We start from the raw sequence: 17,776 nt of genomic DNA, 5'->3' as shown, positions 1-17,776 counted from the left end.
ATCGTCCCTACCATATTTCCGTGCGTTTTCTCGTCAACTAGCTCTTTCGAAGGCTGTCAGCAGCAGGATTGGAGGACTTAGGGCTGCAGGCAGCGGGACCTGGAAAACCGGTTTGGGCTAGAACAGGACCGGGGAACTACCTCTGCACATCCTTCCTCCCGGAACCTTCTCCCATCCCGTCTCCCGCTCACCCCCCCAGCGGCTCCGCAGCTGCTCAGCCCTGAGCCCCGGTGTGACCGTGAGGTCCCCCCAGCTCCGGTTCGCCCTTCCTATTTGGGACTTGGGCCCGGTTCTCGGAACCACCCGACTGTCAGGATGTGGACCTCTGCGCTCTAACCCTGACCCCTCCTGCTGTTTCCCCTTCACTGCGGGATGGAAAGAGTGGACAGTGGGCTTGGCACCTCTTTTAAAGAAGGAGAGTGACAGCCAATCACTCTTACTTTTCTGGCCTTGTTCTCCCCACCCTCCCAGCCCCAATTTCACCCTGCCCGGGTTTCTCCGCACGCTGACACACACCCCCTCCCCCGAGTTTTAGGCACCCGGAGGTCCTGTGTCGGAGGGAATGGAATTTCCTGGTCACTTCGCATCCTCATGGGTCATTTCGTGCCAAGTCCCACACACACACTTTCCCTCCACCCAGCTCTGGCCAGGTCCCTGGGAAAGGAACAGAACCGTCCTTGTTCCCTCCGTTGCCCCGTTCCCTCTCCCTCTCTCTCCTCTCCCCCTCTTTTCTTCTCTCTCCTCCCACCATCCACTTCTGTCCACTCAGCTTTGAGCCAGGGGGGTGTTGGGGAGAGTCCAGTCTCAGTGCAGCCTGTCTGGTGGTGTTGGGGGTTTCCTCTCATTCTTCATTGTTGTCTCCATCACCCCCCACCCCTGCCTCCAACCCTTACCACAGGCTGCCACCACCATCACTACAAACCCTGTGACTGACTTCCCCATTGACCACAGCTCCCCTCTCTGGACAGCTGTGTTCTGACTTCCACCCTGTCTCATAACTCCTCCCTCCAGCGGTGGGAAGGGAAGTAAGAGAAAGGACCCGGGTCCTTCCCTTCCTTAGAAGCTGTATCTCAGTGTTTGTGTGATCTCATCTCGGGGCTTTTTAAAACACCACCACCAACTACCCAGTTCTTAGATCCGTCTAGGGTGCCAGAACTTCAGGGTTCAGGGCCTGGGACTGGGGGGGACAGGAGGGACAGGATTTATAGTATTTCTCAAGCTGCCCTGTGTGGAAACGTTGAGCTTGCCTGTGTTACAGGACTGCGGAAACGCAGTGAGTACAGAGAAACTCCGCTGTGCCCTACCCCGGCTGGCAGTAATGAGAGTTCTTCCTGGGGCACTAACGCTTTGGAAAGTTCCTTGGGTCTGGTTGGGGATGGAAGTGGTGAGGAGGGAGGAGAGAACAGGTCACAGCATGAGGGGAGGAGAGAGGGGGAGAGAGAGGCGGGCGCGGAGCAGAGTGGCACGATAGGACATGTGAAGAGGGCGGGGAGGCTGGAAAAAGATTCCTCCTGGCCTGCAACCTGTGCACAAGTCACACACGGAGATACGGCCATGCCACGGGGGTGCACGTGCAGGGGTGCAGTGACAGAGGACACAGAGAAACAGTGTGTGCAGCCTTGAGGCAAGATCTCAAGGTCAAGTCATAAAGGCACTGCTGAATGTCTTTGGGAGGGGTTGGATCTCAGCTGAGGGAGAGGAGGAGGAGCAAGGCCAGGGAATAGAAAGAGGGGGAAGGAATTCCTCATGGTGGCAAGTCTTTCTGGAGGATCAACCTGCTGTACTTAGTCACCTAGGACTTAGGTGGTCAGGGTCTTAAAGGAAATGTAGGTGTTGAGGGTAAGGTAAGGAAAAGGGGGGGAGGGACAGGGGCGGAGGCCTTGTTTGTGAGAACAAAAAAACCACCATTTCCTCTTCAGAGTCACTTCGCTGCCCCTCCCCTTCTGGCCTGTACCCAGGGAGAAGGGAGGTAGAGCTGGTAGTGCCCCCCAAAGTGTGCTCATTTATGCCAGTATCCTTTGGTCCCCTCCCCTCCCATCATCCCAGATGCTTCCAGCCCCCTTCCTCTCCCTCGGTGCCAGCAGCTGCTACGCCTTAACCCCTTGGTGCCCTTTCGCTCTTTTCCTTCCTTCGAGAGTCTCACTGTGAGGTTCTGCCGTGGGAGGTTAGTGTTGGGCACAGGACTAGGGCTTTAAAGGGAGACCCCGAGTCTGAGCTCTTCAGGAGGCTTCTCAGGGAGGGAGGGACTCCCCACTAACCTTTCTTCTCTCTCTCCTTTCTGCTCCTCCAGGGTTCCAGGCCTGAGGAAGAGGACCGTGCGCCTGCCTGCCCACCTCACTCCCTGGCCCTGCTGGTGTCTCAGGGTCTGAGACACGGGCCTTTCCTGCCCAGCTGAGGTTCCGAGGACTCTCCTTTCTCTAGCCCCGCCCTGCGGCGTGAACCCAGGGCGTTGCGACACCCGAAGGGAGTGAGGAGTGGGCGGTCAAGGCACCAGGGCAAGAGCCCTCTGGGGCCTCGGGCAGCAGAGTGAAACTGGAACCATCAGGGAACATGAGTGAATTTTGGCACAAACTGGGCTGCTGTGTGGTAGAGAAACCCCAGCCGGTGAGTCTCCCCGCCCCCACCCCGCACGCACAGAAATCAGTTACCGTATCCTGTGAGGGAGGCTCACCGTCTAGGACCTGCTGTCTAGAAAGCACTCGTCTAGCCTCCCTCTGTCGGGATCGTTTCGGTGGCGAGGCGGGTGGGTAGCACAGTAAAGGGGGACTGGGTGATGGGAGAAGTGAATAGTCCAGCTCTCACTTCCTGTTCCTGTCCCTTCTGAGGTGGGTGGGGGTTGTAGGTGGAGCTTAATACCTGTCAGTTTTCCCCATTGTTTCCTCATCAGCCAGGGGTGACTTTGATGTGTCCTTTCTTTGTCCAGTATTCACTCTGCCGGCCACTGCCCTCACCGCCCTGCCTGTGTCCTCTCTGTGTTATCCCAGCCTTGCCTTTCACACCCGAGTGATTTGTTTCCCTATTGTAACGCCATATTCCCTTTCCTACCGGGCCTTAGCTCTCCCCTTAGTGGTTTTCAAGACTCTTTTCTCTTTCCTCCACTGTGACTGCAGGAGGGGCTTTCAGACATAACTCCCCTGTTTTCTCCAAGCAGAAGAAGAAGAGGAGACGGATCGATCGGACCATGATTGGGGAACCAATGAATTTTGTCCACCTGACTCACATTGGCTCCGGGGAGATGGGGGCCGGAGATGGACTTGCCATGGTAATAAGGGAATGTTTGATATGGGGTTGTGGCCTAGAACGGTTCCTCTTTGAGAGTTCGAGCAGGGGTCATAACAGAATACTTGATGGGGAAGTAAGCAGCGTGGATTCTAGTCCCGGTCACCAGTTGGGTAAACCTGGGACCTTGGCCTTTCAGGTCTCTGGCCTAGGCTCCCTCATCTTTACAGTTAACAGATTATTAATTGGGGTGGGAGATAGATATGTCTTTAAGAGTTACCTGGACGGCTTTTTCCAAAAACCGTATCCCTTCCTTCTGTTCATTAAGAACTGCTGTCTCAGTGCTATAGTAAGTCACATTGTGGTTGGGATGTTGGGGCAGGAAAAAGGCCCAGCACCTCTGTCCTAAATAACATCTAATATGTATTTTGCTCTCAAAATAAGGGAAATGGGGATGGAGATAGTGAAGGAGTCTTTTCACCAATTGCAGAACTTAGATAACGATGATAGGGTCCTTTGTGGGAGGATCTTATAAGTAAAAGAATATTTTTTTTTTAAGTCCTCACCCAAGGACATGCTTTTATTAATTTTAGAGAGAGAGGAAGGGAGAGGAACATTGATGTGAGAGTGAAACATCCATTGGTTGCCTCCTGCACATGCCCCGATGGGGGAATCGAATCCATGACCTTTCGGTGTATGGAACCGTGCTCCAACCAACTGAGCCACACCAGCCAGGGTGTAAAAGACTAATTTTTGTCTCATCCTCACAAAGGTCAGTGTGAAGGGAGGCATGGGAACCTCCCTTGGAAGAATGGTGATTAATTTTAACCTTCCCAGATGATTTTATCTTCAAGGGGATGGGGTCAGCCTCTTCTGTGGAGGGCACAGGGGAGATTTCTTACTGTGAGACATGAAGACTTGGGAGAGTTTCACATGTGCTTTTCCACAGACAGGTGCTGTTCAGGAGCAGATGAGATCCAAGGGAAACCGAGACAGGCCATGGAGCAATTCTAGGGGCTTGTAGCTCCAACAGGAATGGTGAGTAAATAGAGAGCACCTCCAGCACCTGCTGAGGCTCTGCCTTGGAACCCTGATCCTCTGCAAGAAAGGGAATCAAGGGAAGGAAGAATTAGACCGGGAGAGGTAGTAACATGGGATCCAGAAAAGCAGAGAGAAAGGGATGTGCAGACAGGAATAGAGAAAAGAGCGCGCTATGGAAATAGTCTGCACTAGGTGGTGCCTTTCTCCCTGAGACCTTGGTTTTCTTTGAGGCTAATCTTTTTTTTTTTTTTTTTTTTAATCAGTTTTTGCTGTCTGAAGTCTCCACTCTGTGCCCAGCCCAGAAGAGATGCTGCCTCCACCAGATCCTCCGAGAACCAGTGTCCTCAAGGCCCCTTTTTTTCCTTATCTGCCTGATAGTGCCTCAAAAGGCTTGGGGGCTGGACTCCCCCCTCCCTCCTCTGGCTGTAGCCCCTCCTGGAGATGGGGTCAAGGCAGCAGGACTGACCAAGTAACTACTGGTTGGCCAGAGGAGCTCAGCTGAAGCCCTGGACACTCTCAGATCTGAAATGGGAGTTTCTGGAAACCTGGAATGAGTTCCCTCCTCCTGAATGACAGTCTGGGTGCCACCTGTTTTTAATCTATTAGCCTGGGACTCCTTAAATGGCAGGTGGGTGAGGTTACCAAGCTGGAGCTGGCTTTGCTGAGAGCTCCCTACCTCTCTGCCCTTCTCCTTCCTTCTGGAATGAACTGAAGCAGACCTCAAGCAGGGGCTGGGAGGGTGACCACTGCCTAGTCGACTCTCTTTAAATCTCAGACCTTAAGCTCACAGCCCTTCAATATCTCTCTGCCAATACCAGCGTCTTTCTCTAGTTAGGCCTCTAACCCTGTTTCTGTAGCATTGCTAGCTCCCCAGTATCTTTCCTTTTTAAAAACTAATTAAAAAGTAAATTTAAGATGCATTCTCGTAATTACCCCCACTCTGCTACTACCTCCGTCCTTGCCCTCATTCCTGTTAGAAACCTTATTGTTTCCCATTGAATAAGACTTAAAGAGATGGGTCTTAACCTGATGACATTCCAGTTAGATCTTGGGGACCTGGCCTGCCCTCTGCCAACCTCCCTGCTGGCCCAGGTGAGAGGAGGAAGAGGGAGCTGGAGAGAAATCCAGATGGCAGCGAAACTAGGAGTTACGTCTCAGGTGGACTTCCTTCCTGACCCTGGAGGATGATGGAAGGTGGGGAGATGAATTGGTTGAAAACAATCACCTGGGAGTTTAGGAATCTTAAGATCCTCACAACCTGGGCGCAGGGAGACAGCAAGGTTTCTCAGTCTGGACACTTTTGACATTTTGGGCTGGATCATTCTTAGAACTGGGGACTGTCCTGTGCATTATAGGATGTTTAGCAGTGTCCCTGGCCCACCCTAGTTATCACACCCGAAAATGTCTCCAGACATTGCCAAGTGCCTCCCAGGGGGGCAAAAGCACCCCAAGCTGAGAGCCAGCGCTCTAGAATCAACACATTTTTCTCTTGATTTTTATCCCCTACCGCACCCCCATTCCATTATTCATCCTAAGCCTGAGCCTTGATGAACTAGACCCCCTGTAAACTAGGCTTAATCGTCTCCAACCATTTTTTACTCATTGTGTTGCTTGTGCTTGCATGGGTTGCTTGTGATGGACATGCTTCTCCCTTCTTGCTCGGTGGAGGAGGGGTTCCTGCAGGGGTGGGATTGGGGAAGGGAGGGAGAGAAAAGCAGTAGAGCCATAGACACCCCAGCGCTGTGCTCCCCAAACTTGAAGCTCTATTTCTGTGCCCTAGTCCTGGAACCAGACACAAATAAGACTCAGGGAGTTTTGTCTGAAGAACTCTCCACCTGGCCGAAGAGACTGCTTTAGGTGGGGAAGTAATGGAGGAGCAGGGTCTTCAGGCACTTTCCGTTTTCTCAGGTGTGTTTTGTCCTGCCCCCTTCCTCGCAGGGAGATGAGGAGGCAGCACAGGACAGATGAGCTCCTGCCTGCTCTGTGTCCAGAACGCAGGGGTCTCTCAGTAGCTCAGTAGCGGGAAGCATGGTGGTAGTGGGGGGTCAGGAATGGGGGAATGAGGATCCACTCTGCTGATTCCACCATCTATGAAGTTTGCCCCCAGCTACAGTGACTGAGGTTCTAATTTTTTCAAGTTTCAGTGTATTTTCTAAAGTTTTCCAAGGTCTAAGATTGCTCATAGAGATAACATTCCAAATCTATTCTGTGCCAGTCAAGCTAGTTGCTCTGAAAGTAGGTTCATCTTGTTGCCCCAAAAGTAGCTCAATAGCATGAGGGTTTTACTAGATCTAAAGGGTTGACAGGATCGGGTAGGAAGATGGAGGCTCCTGGAATCTGGTCACCCTGATCTTTTAGCCTCATTCTTAGGCCAGTTCTTTGGACACGATCTTTTCTTTGGTTCTCTCTCTTTTTTAATTACCTTCTCTTATGTGTGTGCTACCATCACTTTAACAATGTTTAGAGTGATGGGAATGGGTTTGAGAGTCATAATTTATATTGAAAATTTGTTGGACTTCTAAATAAACTTTTCAAATAAAAAGTTGAAGCAAAATAGTCACAGAGTAATCACTACAGGTGTATATTGGATTAAACGATAGATACGGCCGATGAAGGGTAACTCCTCGAAAGTGGTTAATGTGGGATTTTGTACTATTAACCAGAAAAGGAGGCTAAGTATTGTGAAGGCAAGACCACCATCATCTAAAGGCTCAACTCCTGCTGGGCATTCATCTGAGATTTTTCAAAAGAAGTACTTGTTTAAAAAAACAACTCTGGAAATAAGGAAGATGAACAACAACCATTTTATCCTGGGGGACAGGAGAAGCCCAAGCCAGATGCTGCTGGCTACCCAGTTCAGTTTCACAAAATTTTTGGTCTCTCCTCCAGATACCTCTGTAAAAAGACACAAGACCAAACAATTTTTTTTTCTAGTTTTGTTTTTCTGTACTAAAAATACCCAGTGGGTGCTGGGATTGAAAGGGGAGGAGAGGTTGAGATGCTGACACCTCTTCTTGCAGATCAAGTGGCCATTACCTCCGGTTTCTGTCTATCTGGGTAAGGAAACAAAATAAAGAAAAGGGGGAATATTATAATGACATCTATTTCGTTTTTCCTTGCTTCTCCCTCTGCCCACAAACCTTCATTCCCTCAACACTACTGCCCCCTATTGATGCTTTTTTATATTGAATGATGGCTTTGGACACAAGGAGAGACACAAAAACCATTAAAATGACCATGCATACATTTTATTGTCCTTCCTCTCTCCCCAAAGGTCCTGTCATTCTGTCAACTGAGAATATTTTAGCAGGTCAACAAGAGCCTGCGGTGGTTCTTTTGGTAAAGCAGAGGCCTGTCCTTCCTTAAGAATTCTTAGGTTGCTGAGGATAATACCAGAACAATTCTTGGGGATAGTGATGGTTAAGAGCATCGACACTAGAGTCAAATATGGTTTAAGTTCTGTAACTCTGCCACTTACTGGCTTAATAAACCCCCATTTCTTCAGTTGTAAAGTGGGGATAATAATACCTCATAGGCTGTTGCAGGATTGATCCGGGTAAAGTGCATATAGCAAGACCTCAAATATTGGCTATTGTTGCTCTTAAACTGCATTAATAAGCTGAAAACTTAATTATCTTCCATATCCATTAATTATCTCCATCAAGAATTCTTAACAATTTGGTCAATTATCATCTAGTGACCAATAATACATGTTGCTTAATGACCAACCAGTTGTTCAGGATGTAACAGGTGGAATCCATGGCCAACAATAACGTGAATAAACCAATGCATATTAGGAAACAGATAAGTAGCAGTTCATGCAAGCACCCGGGCTGGTTCAGGACTTTGCAGAGCTATGGACAAAGATCCTGGCTCATCGCCAAACACTTACCGGTTGCATCTTGGTGAACACTGAAGAGAGGCTGTTCCAAATATCCTCCAGCCCAGCCCTGACCTGCCTCCAAAACATAAGCGCTGGGCTGGGGCTGGGACTGGGGATGAGTCTGGTGCCGAGGGTGGGCATGGGGGTGGTGGTGGTGGTGGTGGTGGTGGTCTGAGTTTCAGACCAGAGGGCCGTGTCCAGGGGGCACTCCTCAAGACGCCGATCACAGCGACACTGCTGGTAGGTGCAAGGCCGGTGCTCTGTGCGGAGTTGGCTCAGTGCCCCAACTCGAAGGCGCCCAGAAAGGCCCTGCAGCCTCCCGGCCCGGGTCCTGCTCATGGTGCCCGACTTGCAGTGGCAGTGCCACGGGCCCCAGGGCATCAGCACCAGCCGCAGGTCCTCGGGAGGTGGCATGGATGAGGGTGAGATGCGAGACCAGCGCCTGGGGCTGGAACCTGCTGTTGGCCAGCGGGTCAGGCTGGTGTCGTACAGCGGCTGGTGCTCAGTAGACCTCCAGCTGCTGGGCGGCAGGCTCGTGGTCAGCCTGTATTCCGGCTCCTGGATATTCGCTGCAAACCTGGAGGTGAACCTCCTCGTGGTGCTGGAAGCCGTGCTGTCAATCCCCGACTCGCTGTTATTCTTTTGGGCGTTAATCACAACCCCCTCCTCCAAAGACCCATCCTGGTCCTGCTCCCAGGAACGCAACCTGTTCATGTCCGTGGACACCGTAGAAGCCAAGAGCTCGTCAACGGCGGGGCCCGCCAGGCGGTCGGCAGTGGCCGCCACGTCATCCTCATCCTCCATTATTACCCTTCTCTTCGGGGGGACACCGGACCGGGAGGTGGGCCGGTAGTGGCGGGTCATCGGGCCCCTGGAGCGGAACCTGGCCGGCTGCCTCCCAGTTGAAGCCAGGCCTTGGGCCCCCGCCACCGCCCCGGTGCCCAGGCTCAGCAGCAGGGCCCAGAGCAGCGCGCCGGCGGCGGGGACCATGGGGCTGGGCGGTGTGGGGCTGGGAGGGAGGCCAGTGACCGAGGCCGGGCTCCCCCTCTCTCTCCCTCCTCCCTTCCGCTCTCACCGACCCGCCGGGTCGTTAGAACCGAGGCCCGCGGCGGGGCTCGGATGCGCGCGCCACGCCCCTCCCCCGGGGCCCTCGCCTCCCGAAGCCCCAGGGGCTGAGCTGGAAATCCTCGGGGACCCCGGCAGCGAGAACTCTGCGGACGGACCGATTGTGATGTCAGGGGCGGGGGAAAGAGCACGGCACTTCGTGGGCGCACAGCTTCAATCTCTCGCAATTTATTGAGCACTACATATCTGGATTGACTAAAGAAAGGTTTTGAAAGCACTCCTTCCCAGGCTCACAGGCAGCAACATGACTAAGAAGGAATGAGCGGCAGACAGCGGTTCTTTTTTTTGGGGGGGGGGGGGGGGGGGGCGCGTGGACTCCTTGCTGGCTCCCACAGGCAGGCTGGCTGTGCTCAGTGAAGCCCTGCTCTTCCCATGGCCCCCCAGGTGGAGAGACCTCAGCCCCTTCCTTTAAGAGGATGCAGATGACTCCTGGAGATGAAGTGACTGCCCCAGGTTCTACAGCTAAAGCAGGACGAAGACCCACAGCTTTGCACTGGCCCATACAAAAGACCACTCCTTCCTGAAATGAAAGTCACCAGCAGATCAGGTTCCAGACCTCAAGCTCTGCCTGGAAGGCAGGTCTGGGGAGGAATGACACACTGAGATGTAAAGATCCCGAGGTACTTCGGTTGACGATGAGATGATTTACAAAACAGCTGAGATGTTTCAGGGGTAAAGGTGTAGACAGACTGATATCTTTGCTTGGTTCTAAGGCCTTTTATTCCAATCCCAGGCTAGGTCCTTCCTGAGTCATGGAGATCCTGGTCCAGCCTAGGAGAGAGAAGAATAAATAGTACAGGAACAGGACCTGGGTTTTCTCCCTTTTATCTAGTCTATATATATTCATATTTATATATCTATATATATATTCTATCTATAATTTGATTTTTTAGAGAGAGAGGGAAGGGAGAGAGGGGGGAGAGAGAGAGAGAGAGAGAGAGAGAGAGAGAGAGGAGAGAGAAACATCAATCAATTGCCTCCCGCACACACCCTGACTGGGGATCAAACTCGAAACCTTGGTATGTGCCCTGGCCAGGAATAAATCCACAACCTTTTGGTGGACAGGATGATGCTCCAATCAACTAAGCCACCAGGCCAGGGCAGAACCTGGGTTTTACTTGCTGGTTTGGGGAGAAAAGCCAGGTGAATGGAAGATTGGTGATGCTCGAGTTGGTCATCATTTAGGATTCCTTTGCTCCCCAGCACCCCTCCCCGACTGGATAGTCTCTCCAATTTACTGCCAACAAATGTCCCTTTCTAATTTCTGGATCTCCTCTAAATTCTGTGCTGTGATTATTCCTTCATTCCTTGTTGCCTCGGCACGCACATGTACAGATTTGTATTTGTTTGTGTTGGATACAGTAGTGTCCTGTCCTTAACTTTTTCTCTGCATATGTGCATATTTGTCCAGATGCTTCGGAACATCTGAAAGCAGGGCCTCAGGCTTTTAGTTCCTTTGTGTCTCCTCCAAGGCATTAAGAAAACGGATACTGGCCCTAGCTGGTTTGGCTCAGTGCATAGAGCTTCGGACTTCGGATTGGAGGGTCCCAGGTTCGATTCCAGTCAAGGGCACATGCCCGGGTTGGGGGCTTAATCCCTAGTTGGGGGAGTGCAGGAGGCAGCCGATCAATGATTCTCTCTCATCATTGATGTTTCTATCTCTCTCTTCCTCTCCCTTCCTCTCTGAAATCAATAAAAGAAGAAGAAGAAGAAAAAAAAAAGAAAATGGATACTGGCTTTACACATCCCACCCCAAACCACTATCCTTAAGCTCAGGACTCACCGTCTGACAGCTTCTGGGATGTGGACCTGATCCAAGGAGATGAGTTGGCCCAGTTCTCCCAGGCTGTTCAGAAAACGGATTTTTCGTGTGAACTTGGAACTGAAAAGAGGGGATAAACCATATGTGTTGTATACTGGGAAGAGGGCTCCTGGAGACCCTTACAAAGGGAAATGGAACGGGTGGAGAGTGGTTAAAAGACTGGAAAGAGTCAGGATGGGGCCAGTTCTTGATTTTGAAAATGGGAAGAAGTGGGGAGCATTTGAGATCTTGTTCTAGAGCTTGTTATCAATTTGGTTCAAATAAACTTATTTAAAAAAAATGGGAAGAAGGGGAAGGTAGGGGGTCCTTGTCCCCAGAGCTCATACCTGATGAAGGGCCGAAGCAGTGCCAGGAATGCCTTCATATACCACGTGGCATGGACAACCACCAGGGCACGCAGGTTTTTCCTTAGCCTGAAGAAGAATAGGAGATCATCCTATTTCTTCTTCCATCTTTATACCTGAAGATCAGGTGGAGCTATATTCTTTAACTTCCTTCCCTTTTCTAATTTCTAGATTTTTCTGGCAACTGGGTCTAACCCCCATTCTTTTAATTACAATCTCAGCTCCATCCATCTTATTCAACCCTCCATCCTCATTCTTAGGAAATTCTCCTCTCAGAATCCCTCAGCTTGGTCTTTGATACCCCATTTCCCTCCCGTGTCCTACCCTCCTCATATAAGTTCCTTTGGTACACTTCCCCATCCCTCCATGACCAGGCCTGTTTATAAAACTCCAGGTGGAAGAAGGCCAGTGAGGAGAAAATAAAGAAGAGGGAAGAAGAAAGAGACAAATGAGCAAATGGAAGATGGGGAGGGGGGGAAGAAAGGAACAAAGGAGGGAAAAGATCTGTGGGTCAGGGAGGAAGGCAGAAGGAGATAATGGATTGGAATTTGAAATCAATGGCAAGACCACAGGGAAAAGGTAGGGTGCCTTCTACATGCCAGGCAATATGCCACTCTGATTTACTTTACTTTCAGAAATACCCAGCAGCAAAGGTATTTTGCCATTTTGCAAATAAGGAAACTGAGTCCCAGAAAGGTTAAAGGTTAAGTGACTTGTTCAAAGCCATCGAGCTGATCAAAACAAAATAATCAATCCCCCCTGCCTTCCCTCCTCCTCTCCACCCCCCCCACCCCCACCCCCGCACACACACAAATCCAAAGTCACATAGCTGGTTGGCAAAGGCAAGATTTGAAACTTGATTTCTCTAATCCCAAGAGAGAACAGAAGACAGGAAAGCTTGGAAAGGGATGTAACGAGGGACAAAAAAGAGGAAGAACTAAATGGAAGTAGAAAGAATGGAAAGATGGAAAAGGGTGAGGATTGATAAAACAAAACAAGGTAAAATAGGCTCATAGCCCCTTGTTCTGAGGCTCACCGCCGATCTAGAGTCCGGTAACACTGGCGTATCCAGCTCAGAGGTGGAACTTGAGCCCTGCTTGTGCCTCCATTCAAATGAACAAGCAGATAATTTTCCGCTACCAGCAGCTCCAGAGTTCCCACCATATACCTGGAGGGACAAAATTGTCAGGAAAGGCATATGTTTTGGGTTGTGGGAAATGAGAGGGACCTTACTGTAGACTCTACAACCAGCTACTGATCAAGAAGGGGTTTCTTTCTTACTTTTCCCTCCCTAACCTCCACCCTGGAGCCCTTCAGGCCTTCCAGCTCACCTAAATAAGTGTTCCATGACATAGGTATAGTTGGGAATGCTGCTTCTGGGTAGATAACAGGAAGCAAAGAGGATGACAGCATTGAGGCCCTCACCATGGTAACCTGGGAAGAAGGATAAGGGAAAATTGACAGACCTGGTTAGGTTGAGGGACTCTGAGGATTGTGAACCCAATAACAAGGTTCCAGCTTAGGCATTTTATTCCAGAAGTCACCGTTCTCACCCCTCCACTTATGCTAGCCATTACCTCCATGAGATAGGACTTTCTTATAGGGCTCAATGACAGTCATGTCCACTCGCTGCTCCCTCTGCCCTGTCCGGAAAACCCTCCAGCGATGGCCATCTTCTCCAGCCACATCCCACATACAACCCTGGCCCAGCCTTTCAGCTGCCTCACTGGCCCCCAGGCCCTCTGCCTGGGGTAGCTCATCTAAAAGAGAGGGATGGGGAAGGATCAACAGGGGGGAATACACACCTTCAGTATCTTGTACCTTCCGCAGATGCCTAGAGTTTGTTACTCAACTTCTCATTCCTCAGTTTTTCCCCATGACTCTAGCCCTAGTTTGTTCAATACACCCAGACTCTTGCGGGTTTCAATTTCCTGTGACTCGTTTTCCTCACAGTGGTCTTGAGGTAACCTTGACTCTGGTAGGTCAATGGCCCTTGACAGTATCAGTTTTTTTCTGGATTTTTTCTTTCTTTCTTTCCACACTTTTCCTTGGGTGAGCTCACCTATTCCCATGTTTCAGTTACCACCAATAAGTCCTGGAACCCAGGACTTCCAAACTTGCCTCTTTAACCCAGGCTTCTCTCTTCACTCTAGACCCATGTCCCTACATGCCTAGACTGGACATCTCCACCTTGTCTGTCTCTGTCATCTCCTAGTCACCAGACACAAAGTGCAACTCAATGACATGCTCTTCCTCTTCTCTCCCATATTTCCTTTCTTGGTGAATGACCCCATCTCTCTAGCTTCCTGAGAAAGAAAATTGTACATTGTCCAAGACTCTTTCTTCTCTATCAGCCCTTAAGCCAACTGGACTCCAGATCCTCATTCCTCTACCTCCATTACATTCTTTCCACTATTACTGTCCTGGTTCAGGTTCTTACCTGGCATTAGTATTGTATCTATCTGCCTTTAGTCTGTTTTCCTCCATTCCAGCCTCTACACCACCACTAAAGCAAGCTTCCTGTTCTCCCCTACCTTCTTTACTGAAATGGCAATATACTATACCCACTAATTCTCCAAAATCTTTCCATAACAATAGAAAGAGCTGCCTCATCTTAAAAAATAATTGCCTAGTACTTAGTATTCCATTGTATGGATGCACCATAATAGCATTAATATTCTACTGGGGGAGCCCTTAGGTTATTTCCAATCTTTTCAGAGCAATTAAATCTGATCATGTCATTCCCTTGATTAAAAGCATTCAATGACCCCACCCCCCAATTGCCTATCAGATAAAATCTAAATTCCTTAGCATGGTAGCAAGGATCTCCATGATTTGACGTTGCTTATTTAACATAGCACTATTTTTTGTCATTCTCTCTTCACCTCTCAGCCTTTCATATCTGAGTGATATTATATTTTGTTGTTATTTTGTTCCTGGCTCTGGGGACAGCTCCTGATGAAAAAAGTGAAAAGGTGTTTTGTTATTCATAACAAGCCCCTTTCAAAAACATGGGTTTGTATTAATGAGGTGACATTGGAAAGCCCCTAAGGATGGTAGCTGGTTGCCAGGGGAACCATCCATGTGATTAGAAGGTTGGAACTCTGGGGGGGGGAGAGAGGAGGGAGAGGTTGTGTTAATCACTAATGGTCAGTGAATTAATCACTCATGTCTACATAACGAAGCCGCCATAGAAAGCCTATCAGAAGGGGTATGAAGAGGCTCTGGGTCCGTTAACGCACGGAGGTGCTAGGAGGGTGGTGTGCCGGGAGAGGGTCTGGAAGCTCCACACCCCTGCCCACTCACCTCGTCCTATGCTTTTCTTTCTCTGGCTGTTCCTCTTATAACAAATCTGTAATCCAGTAAGTAAATTGTTTTCTTGAGTGCTAGTGAGCCATTCTAGCAAATTACCGAACCCGAGAAGGGGGCGTTGTGTAGCCAGTTGGTCAGAAGCACAAGTGACAACCTGGACATGCCACTGGTGTCTGAAGTGGGGGGAGGGGCCACAGTCTTGTGGGACTGAGCCCTTAACCTCTGGGGTCTGTGCGAACTCCAGGAAGTTAGTGTCATAACTGAATCTTAGACACCTGTTAGTGTCTGGGGAGTGGGAGAATTGGTTGATGTGAGGAAAACTCACACGTCCGGTGTCAGAAGTGTTATGAGTAGAGAAGAAACACTTTTCCTTAATATCTAAATAGTCATGCTTAATCCTTTGAGTTCCCAACATGTCATGCTCTAGTCCTAGGTGCTTCTCCAACTACCTGATAAAACAACTGCTCAGAATCACCTCCTCTGTGAGGTCTTAGGCAGAACTGACCTTTTCTCTCTCCCTGCGTACATTGTACCCTGTACACATGCAGGTCATAACCTTTAACTGCACTTATTTGTATATATGTTTATTTCTTACCAAATAGATAATTCTCTGAGGATAGGGATCTTATTTATCTTTATACTCCAATTTTAGCTCAGTGATGGCATGCAACAGTCATCCAATAGTTTTTCTTGATAAACAAAGGACCCCACCCCTCCTCTATTGGACTACTCTCCCATTGGATTTCTAGGTTCCACCTTTCCATCCTCAAGAACTAATTTTGCTGACCTTACCTCTCAGTTCCCACCTTATTAGTTCTAACTTCAGTCCCATTAAATCCATCCTGAGCTTTATCACGGGCCTCTACTTCTACCTGCTTGTTCCTCAGGTTTCTTTCCCACCTTCCCATTCAAATTCATGTCCACTGTCCAGCTTCTCAGAGTCTGAAGGTGTCTCCAATTCGTCTATTTCCAGGTCAGTACTGTCATCAGGAGAGGAAGGTACAGAGTGGATGGGAGAAACACCATTATCTCCAGGCCCCTTCGTCAAATTCAGTCGTAACTCTGGGGCAGAAAGACGTTTACGCATGCGGCGCTGGCCACACAGGGCTAAAGTGCTGGGGGTACCTGGGTAGGGGTAGGAGGACAAAAAGATAGAAAGATGCGTGTGTGTTGGTTAGGATTCTTTGTATGTGGAAGTGATAATATGGGGTGAATTCTAAAGGACTAACACGGGGGACAGTTGGGAAAAGGGAAGTAGAACTGCAAAGGGATGAGGGCGGCATAACCCTCCACTGGATTAGAATCAAGAACTTGAGGCCTAGGTTCTAATGGACCTACCTGCCTGTGAGTCTCTTTTAGGATCGTCGGGGTCTTCAGAAGAGTCAGACTCTTCAGGAAGCAATCTGGAGGGGAAACAAGATTAAAAGGGGGAAGAAACGTAGGCTAAAGGCACCGAGCCAGGTATCAGTTCTCTCTCCCTGTCATGATTTTACACCTCTGCTTTCCTGCTCCCACCTCTTCAAGTTCTAATTTGCCATCCTTGCCCTCCGTTTGTGACCATCACTTCCGTCTCCCAACCTCCCTCTCACCTCCTCACCTGGGGAACTCTTCGTCCTGCCATTCCTCCTTCAGCTCCAGTTCTCCAAGTCTCACGGAGGCTCCTAGTCCTGCTACTTCTGCATTCTCCCTGACCCTAAGATAGTCCCCCGTCCCCCGGAAGAAAAGATGATCATGAGACAAACTAGGTAATGTCTTGAGGGAACTGGATTATACGTAGGAGACACAGGAATGAAGAATAGTAATTAAGGGGCAGAGCAGAGAAGAGGCCTTGAAAAGAACTTGTCTGGTAGATGTTTCTACCATCTTCACCACTTGCTGGCAACAGGTCACCCCTACTGCTTGGGGTTAGGAGCAGAGGAAGGGGAGATGTAAGGCTCATCATATTTACCTCTATGGCAGTTGCTCCACCTACACAGTAGGGGTGAGAGGTATTCCACATGACAACTGGCTGGAAGCCGACAGACCTGCCCAGCTGTCACTTGGCAAAGTCCAGGAAGATGGCACCTAGGCAGGCCTGCCTTTCCTCCACCTGCTGGGGAGTGGTCAGGGGAAACCAGGTCTAGGTGGAGGGGAGAGGAAGAAGGTAAGGAGGAAGAGATTTGCTGGGGAGAGCCTGGACCCAAACTTAGTTCTGGGTCAGCTTTCCTGACAGCCATTCTGGAGTATGGGGGTGAGAAAACAGAGAATAGGGGCATATTTATCAGACACAAAATATACGAACTTCCTTTACAAAAACACACAATAGGGAATTACCCTGGACTCATTCACCAGTTCCCATACCATACCAACATGTCCTACCTAAAGCCACCCCATCCCTTCTCTGTAAATTCCTACAGCTTTTTTTTAGGTTGTAAAAGTAAAAATTTTTATTTTGATTGATTTCTCAATAATTCCTACAGCTTTCTCGCCTCTAGGAACCCAAGATTAGACTTGGTGAGAGTTGGATGGTGGGGAAGTCCCAAGAGTATTCACTTTTTGTTTCCAACCAAGTTAGCGAAGGTGTTACTTACCCAAGAGCCAATGTCTTTTCTCCTGCCTCTTGTGTAGTCCCCATCTTCACAAATGTGCCCCCTTCTTTAAACACCTGGGGTCCTCAGGGAATTGGCCGCCCCAGCTCTCCGACAACTCTCTACCCTTTCTCTGCCTCAGCTGTTGTTGTCTTGCCTCTAAGGAGGAAGGTGTGGAAGGGAGGTAACCTCACTCTCAAACAGGTTTTGCCACCTCCCTTCTCAATGAGCAGGTTTGCCCAAAAGAAAAACCATGCCTATGTGGGGGCGGACTTTGGGGAGGAGAGCACATTTTCTTTTTTTTTTAATTGATGTTTTTAGAGAGAGGAATGGGGAGAGAGAGAAACATTGATTGGTTGCTTCCAGTATGCGCCCCAACTGGAGATTGAACCTGCAACCTAGGTATGTGCCCTGACTGGGAATCGAACCCACCACCTTTTGGTGTATAGAACGCTCCAACCAA

The 17,776-nt window shown here is 49.6% G+C and overlaps 3 protein-coding genes across 9 annotated transcripts; 1 reads left to right on the top strand and 2 right to left on the bottom strand.

Moving 5' to 3' along the window:
- Positions 1-2,290: 2,290 nt before the first annotated feature.
- Positions 2,291-6,814, top strand: CDC42SE1 (CDC42 small effector 1). Its single transcript, XM_006095237.3, has 4 exons — positions 2,291-2,604; positions 3,152-3,262; positions 4,169-4,257; positions 4,524-6,814. Exons 1-3 carry the CDS (start codon positions 2,551-2,553, stop codon positions 4,241-4,243), a joined length of 240 nt encoding a protein of 79 aa, XP_006095299.1. The 5' UTR covers positions 2,291-2,550; the 3' UTR covers positions 4,244-4,257; positions 4,524-6,814.
- A 367-nt stretch (positions 6,815-7,181) lies between these two features.
- Positions 7,182-9,550, bottom strand: CUNH1orf56 (chromosome unknown C1orf56 homolog). The gene is made up of 2 exons (XM_006095236.3): positions 8,153-9,550; positions 7,182-7,313 (listed from the first exon to the last, which is right to left on the bottom strand). Exons 1-2 carry the CDS (start codon positions 9,131-9,133, stop codon positions 7,293-7,295), a joined length of 1,002 nt encoding a protein of 333 aa, XP_006095298.1. The 5' UTR covers positions 9,134-9,550; the 3' UTR covers positions 7,182-7,292.
- Positions 9,551-9,555: 5 nt separating this feature from the next.
- Positions 9,556-17,512, bottom strand: BNIPL (BCL2 interacting protein like). 7 transcript variants are annotated; one of them, XM_014461298.2, is made up of 11 exons: positions 17,317-17,509; positions 16,695-16,865; positions 16,336-16,439; positions 16,085-16,149; positions 15,647-15,871; positions 13,012-13,194; positions 12,766-12,868; positions 12,471-12,602; positions 11,417-11,503; positions 11,052-11,150; positions 9,556-10,039 (listed from the first exon to the last, which is right to left on the bottom strand). In XM_014461298.2, the coding sequence occupies exons 2-11, from the start codon at positions 16,743-16,745 to the stop codon at positions 10,003-10,005; spliced, it is 1,086 nt and encodes a 361-aa protein (XP_014316784.1). In that variant the 5' UTR covers positions 16,746-16,865; positions 17,317-17,509; the 3' UTR covers positions 9,556-10,002. The 7 variants fall into 7 exon arrangements, with proteins under 7 accessions (XP_014316784.1, XP_023614924.1, XP_006095296.1 ...); XM_023759156.1 differs by lacking the exon at positions 16,695-16,865 and having other exon boundaries at positions 16,344-16,457; positions 17,317-17,511; XM_006095234.3 differs by lacking the exon at positions 16,695-16,865 and having other exon boundaries at positions 16,344-16,439; positions 17,317-17,510.
- Positions 17,513-17,776: the final 264 nt, after the last annotated feature.

The sequence above is a fragment of the Myotis lucifugus genome, unplaced genomic scaffold (assembly GCF_000147115.1).
Source record: "Myotis lucifugus unplaced genomic scaffold, Myoluc2.0 scaffold_151, whole genome shotgun sequence".
Taxonomy (NCBI): domain Eukaryota; kingdom Metazoa; phylum Chordata; class Mammalia; order Chiroptera; family Vespertilionidae; genus Myotis; species Myotis lucifugus.
Note: the sequence above shows the minus strand (reverse complement) of the source record. Positions and strands in the feature narration are given on the sequence as shown.

What these genes read in the sequence shown, in the direction of transcription:
- CDC42SE1 (XM_006095237.3), top strand. Translation starts at nt 2,551, where the DNA reads ATGAGTGAATTTTGGCACAAACTGGGCTGCTGTGTGGTAGAGAAACCC. An exon ending in TGGTAGAGAAACCCCAGCCG is followed by an intron (nt 2,605 to 3,151) that starts GTGAGTCTCCCC and finishes TTCTCCAAGCAG; the next exon opens with AAGAAGAAGAGGAGACGGAT. An exon ending in CCGGAGATGGACTTGCCATG is followed by an intron (nt 3,263 to 4,168) that starts GTAATAAGGGAA and finishes GCTTTTCCACAG; the next exon opens with ACAGGTGCTGTTCAGGAGCA.
- BNIPL (XM_023759156.1), bottom strand. Translation starts at nt 17,360, where the DNA reads ATGGGGACTACACAAGAGGCAGGAGAAAAGACATTGGCTCTTGG. An exon ending in GAAAGTCCTATCTCATGGAG is followed by an intron (nt 12,869 to 13,011) that starts GTAATGGCTAGC and finishes CCTTCTTCCCAG; the next exon opens with GTTACCATGGTGAGGGCCTC. An exon ending in GTCATGGAACACTTATTTAG is followed by an intron (nt 12,603 to 12,765) that starts GTGAGCTGGAAG and finishes TTGTCCCTCCAG; the next exon opens with GTATATGGTGGGAACTCTGG.
- CUNH1orf56 (XM_006095236.3), bottom strand. Translation starts at nt 9,133, where the DNA reads ATGGTCCCCGCCGCCGGCGCGCTGCTCTGGGCCCTGCTGCTGAGCCTG. An exon ending in TGTTCACCAAGATGCAACCG is followed by an intron (nt 7,314 to 8,152) that starts GTAAGTGTTTGG and finishes TTCCTTACCCAG; the next exon opens with ATAGACAGAAACCGGAGGTA.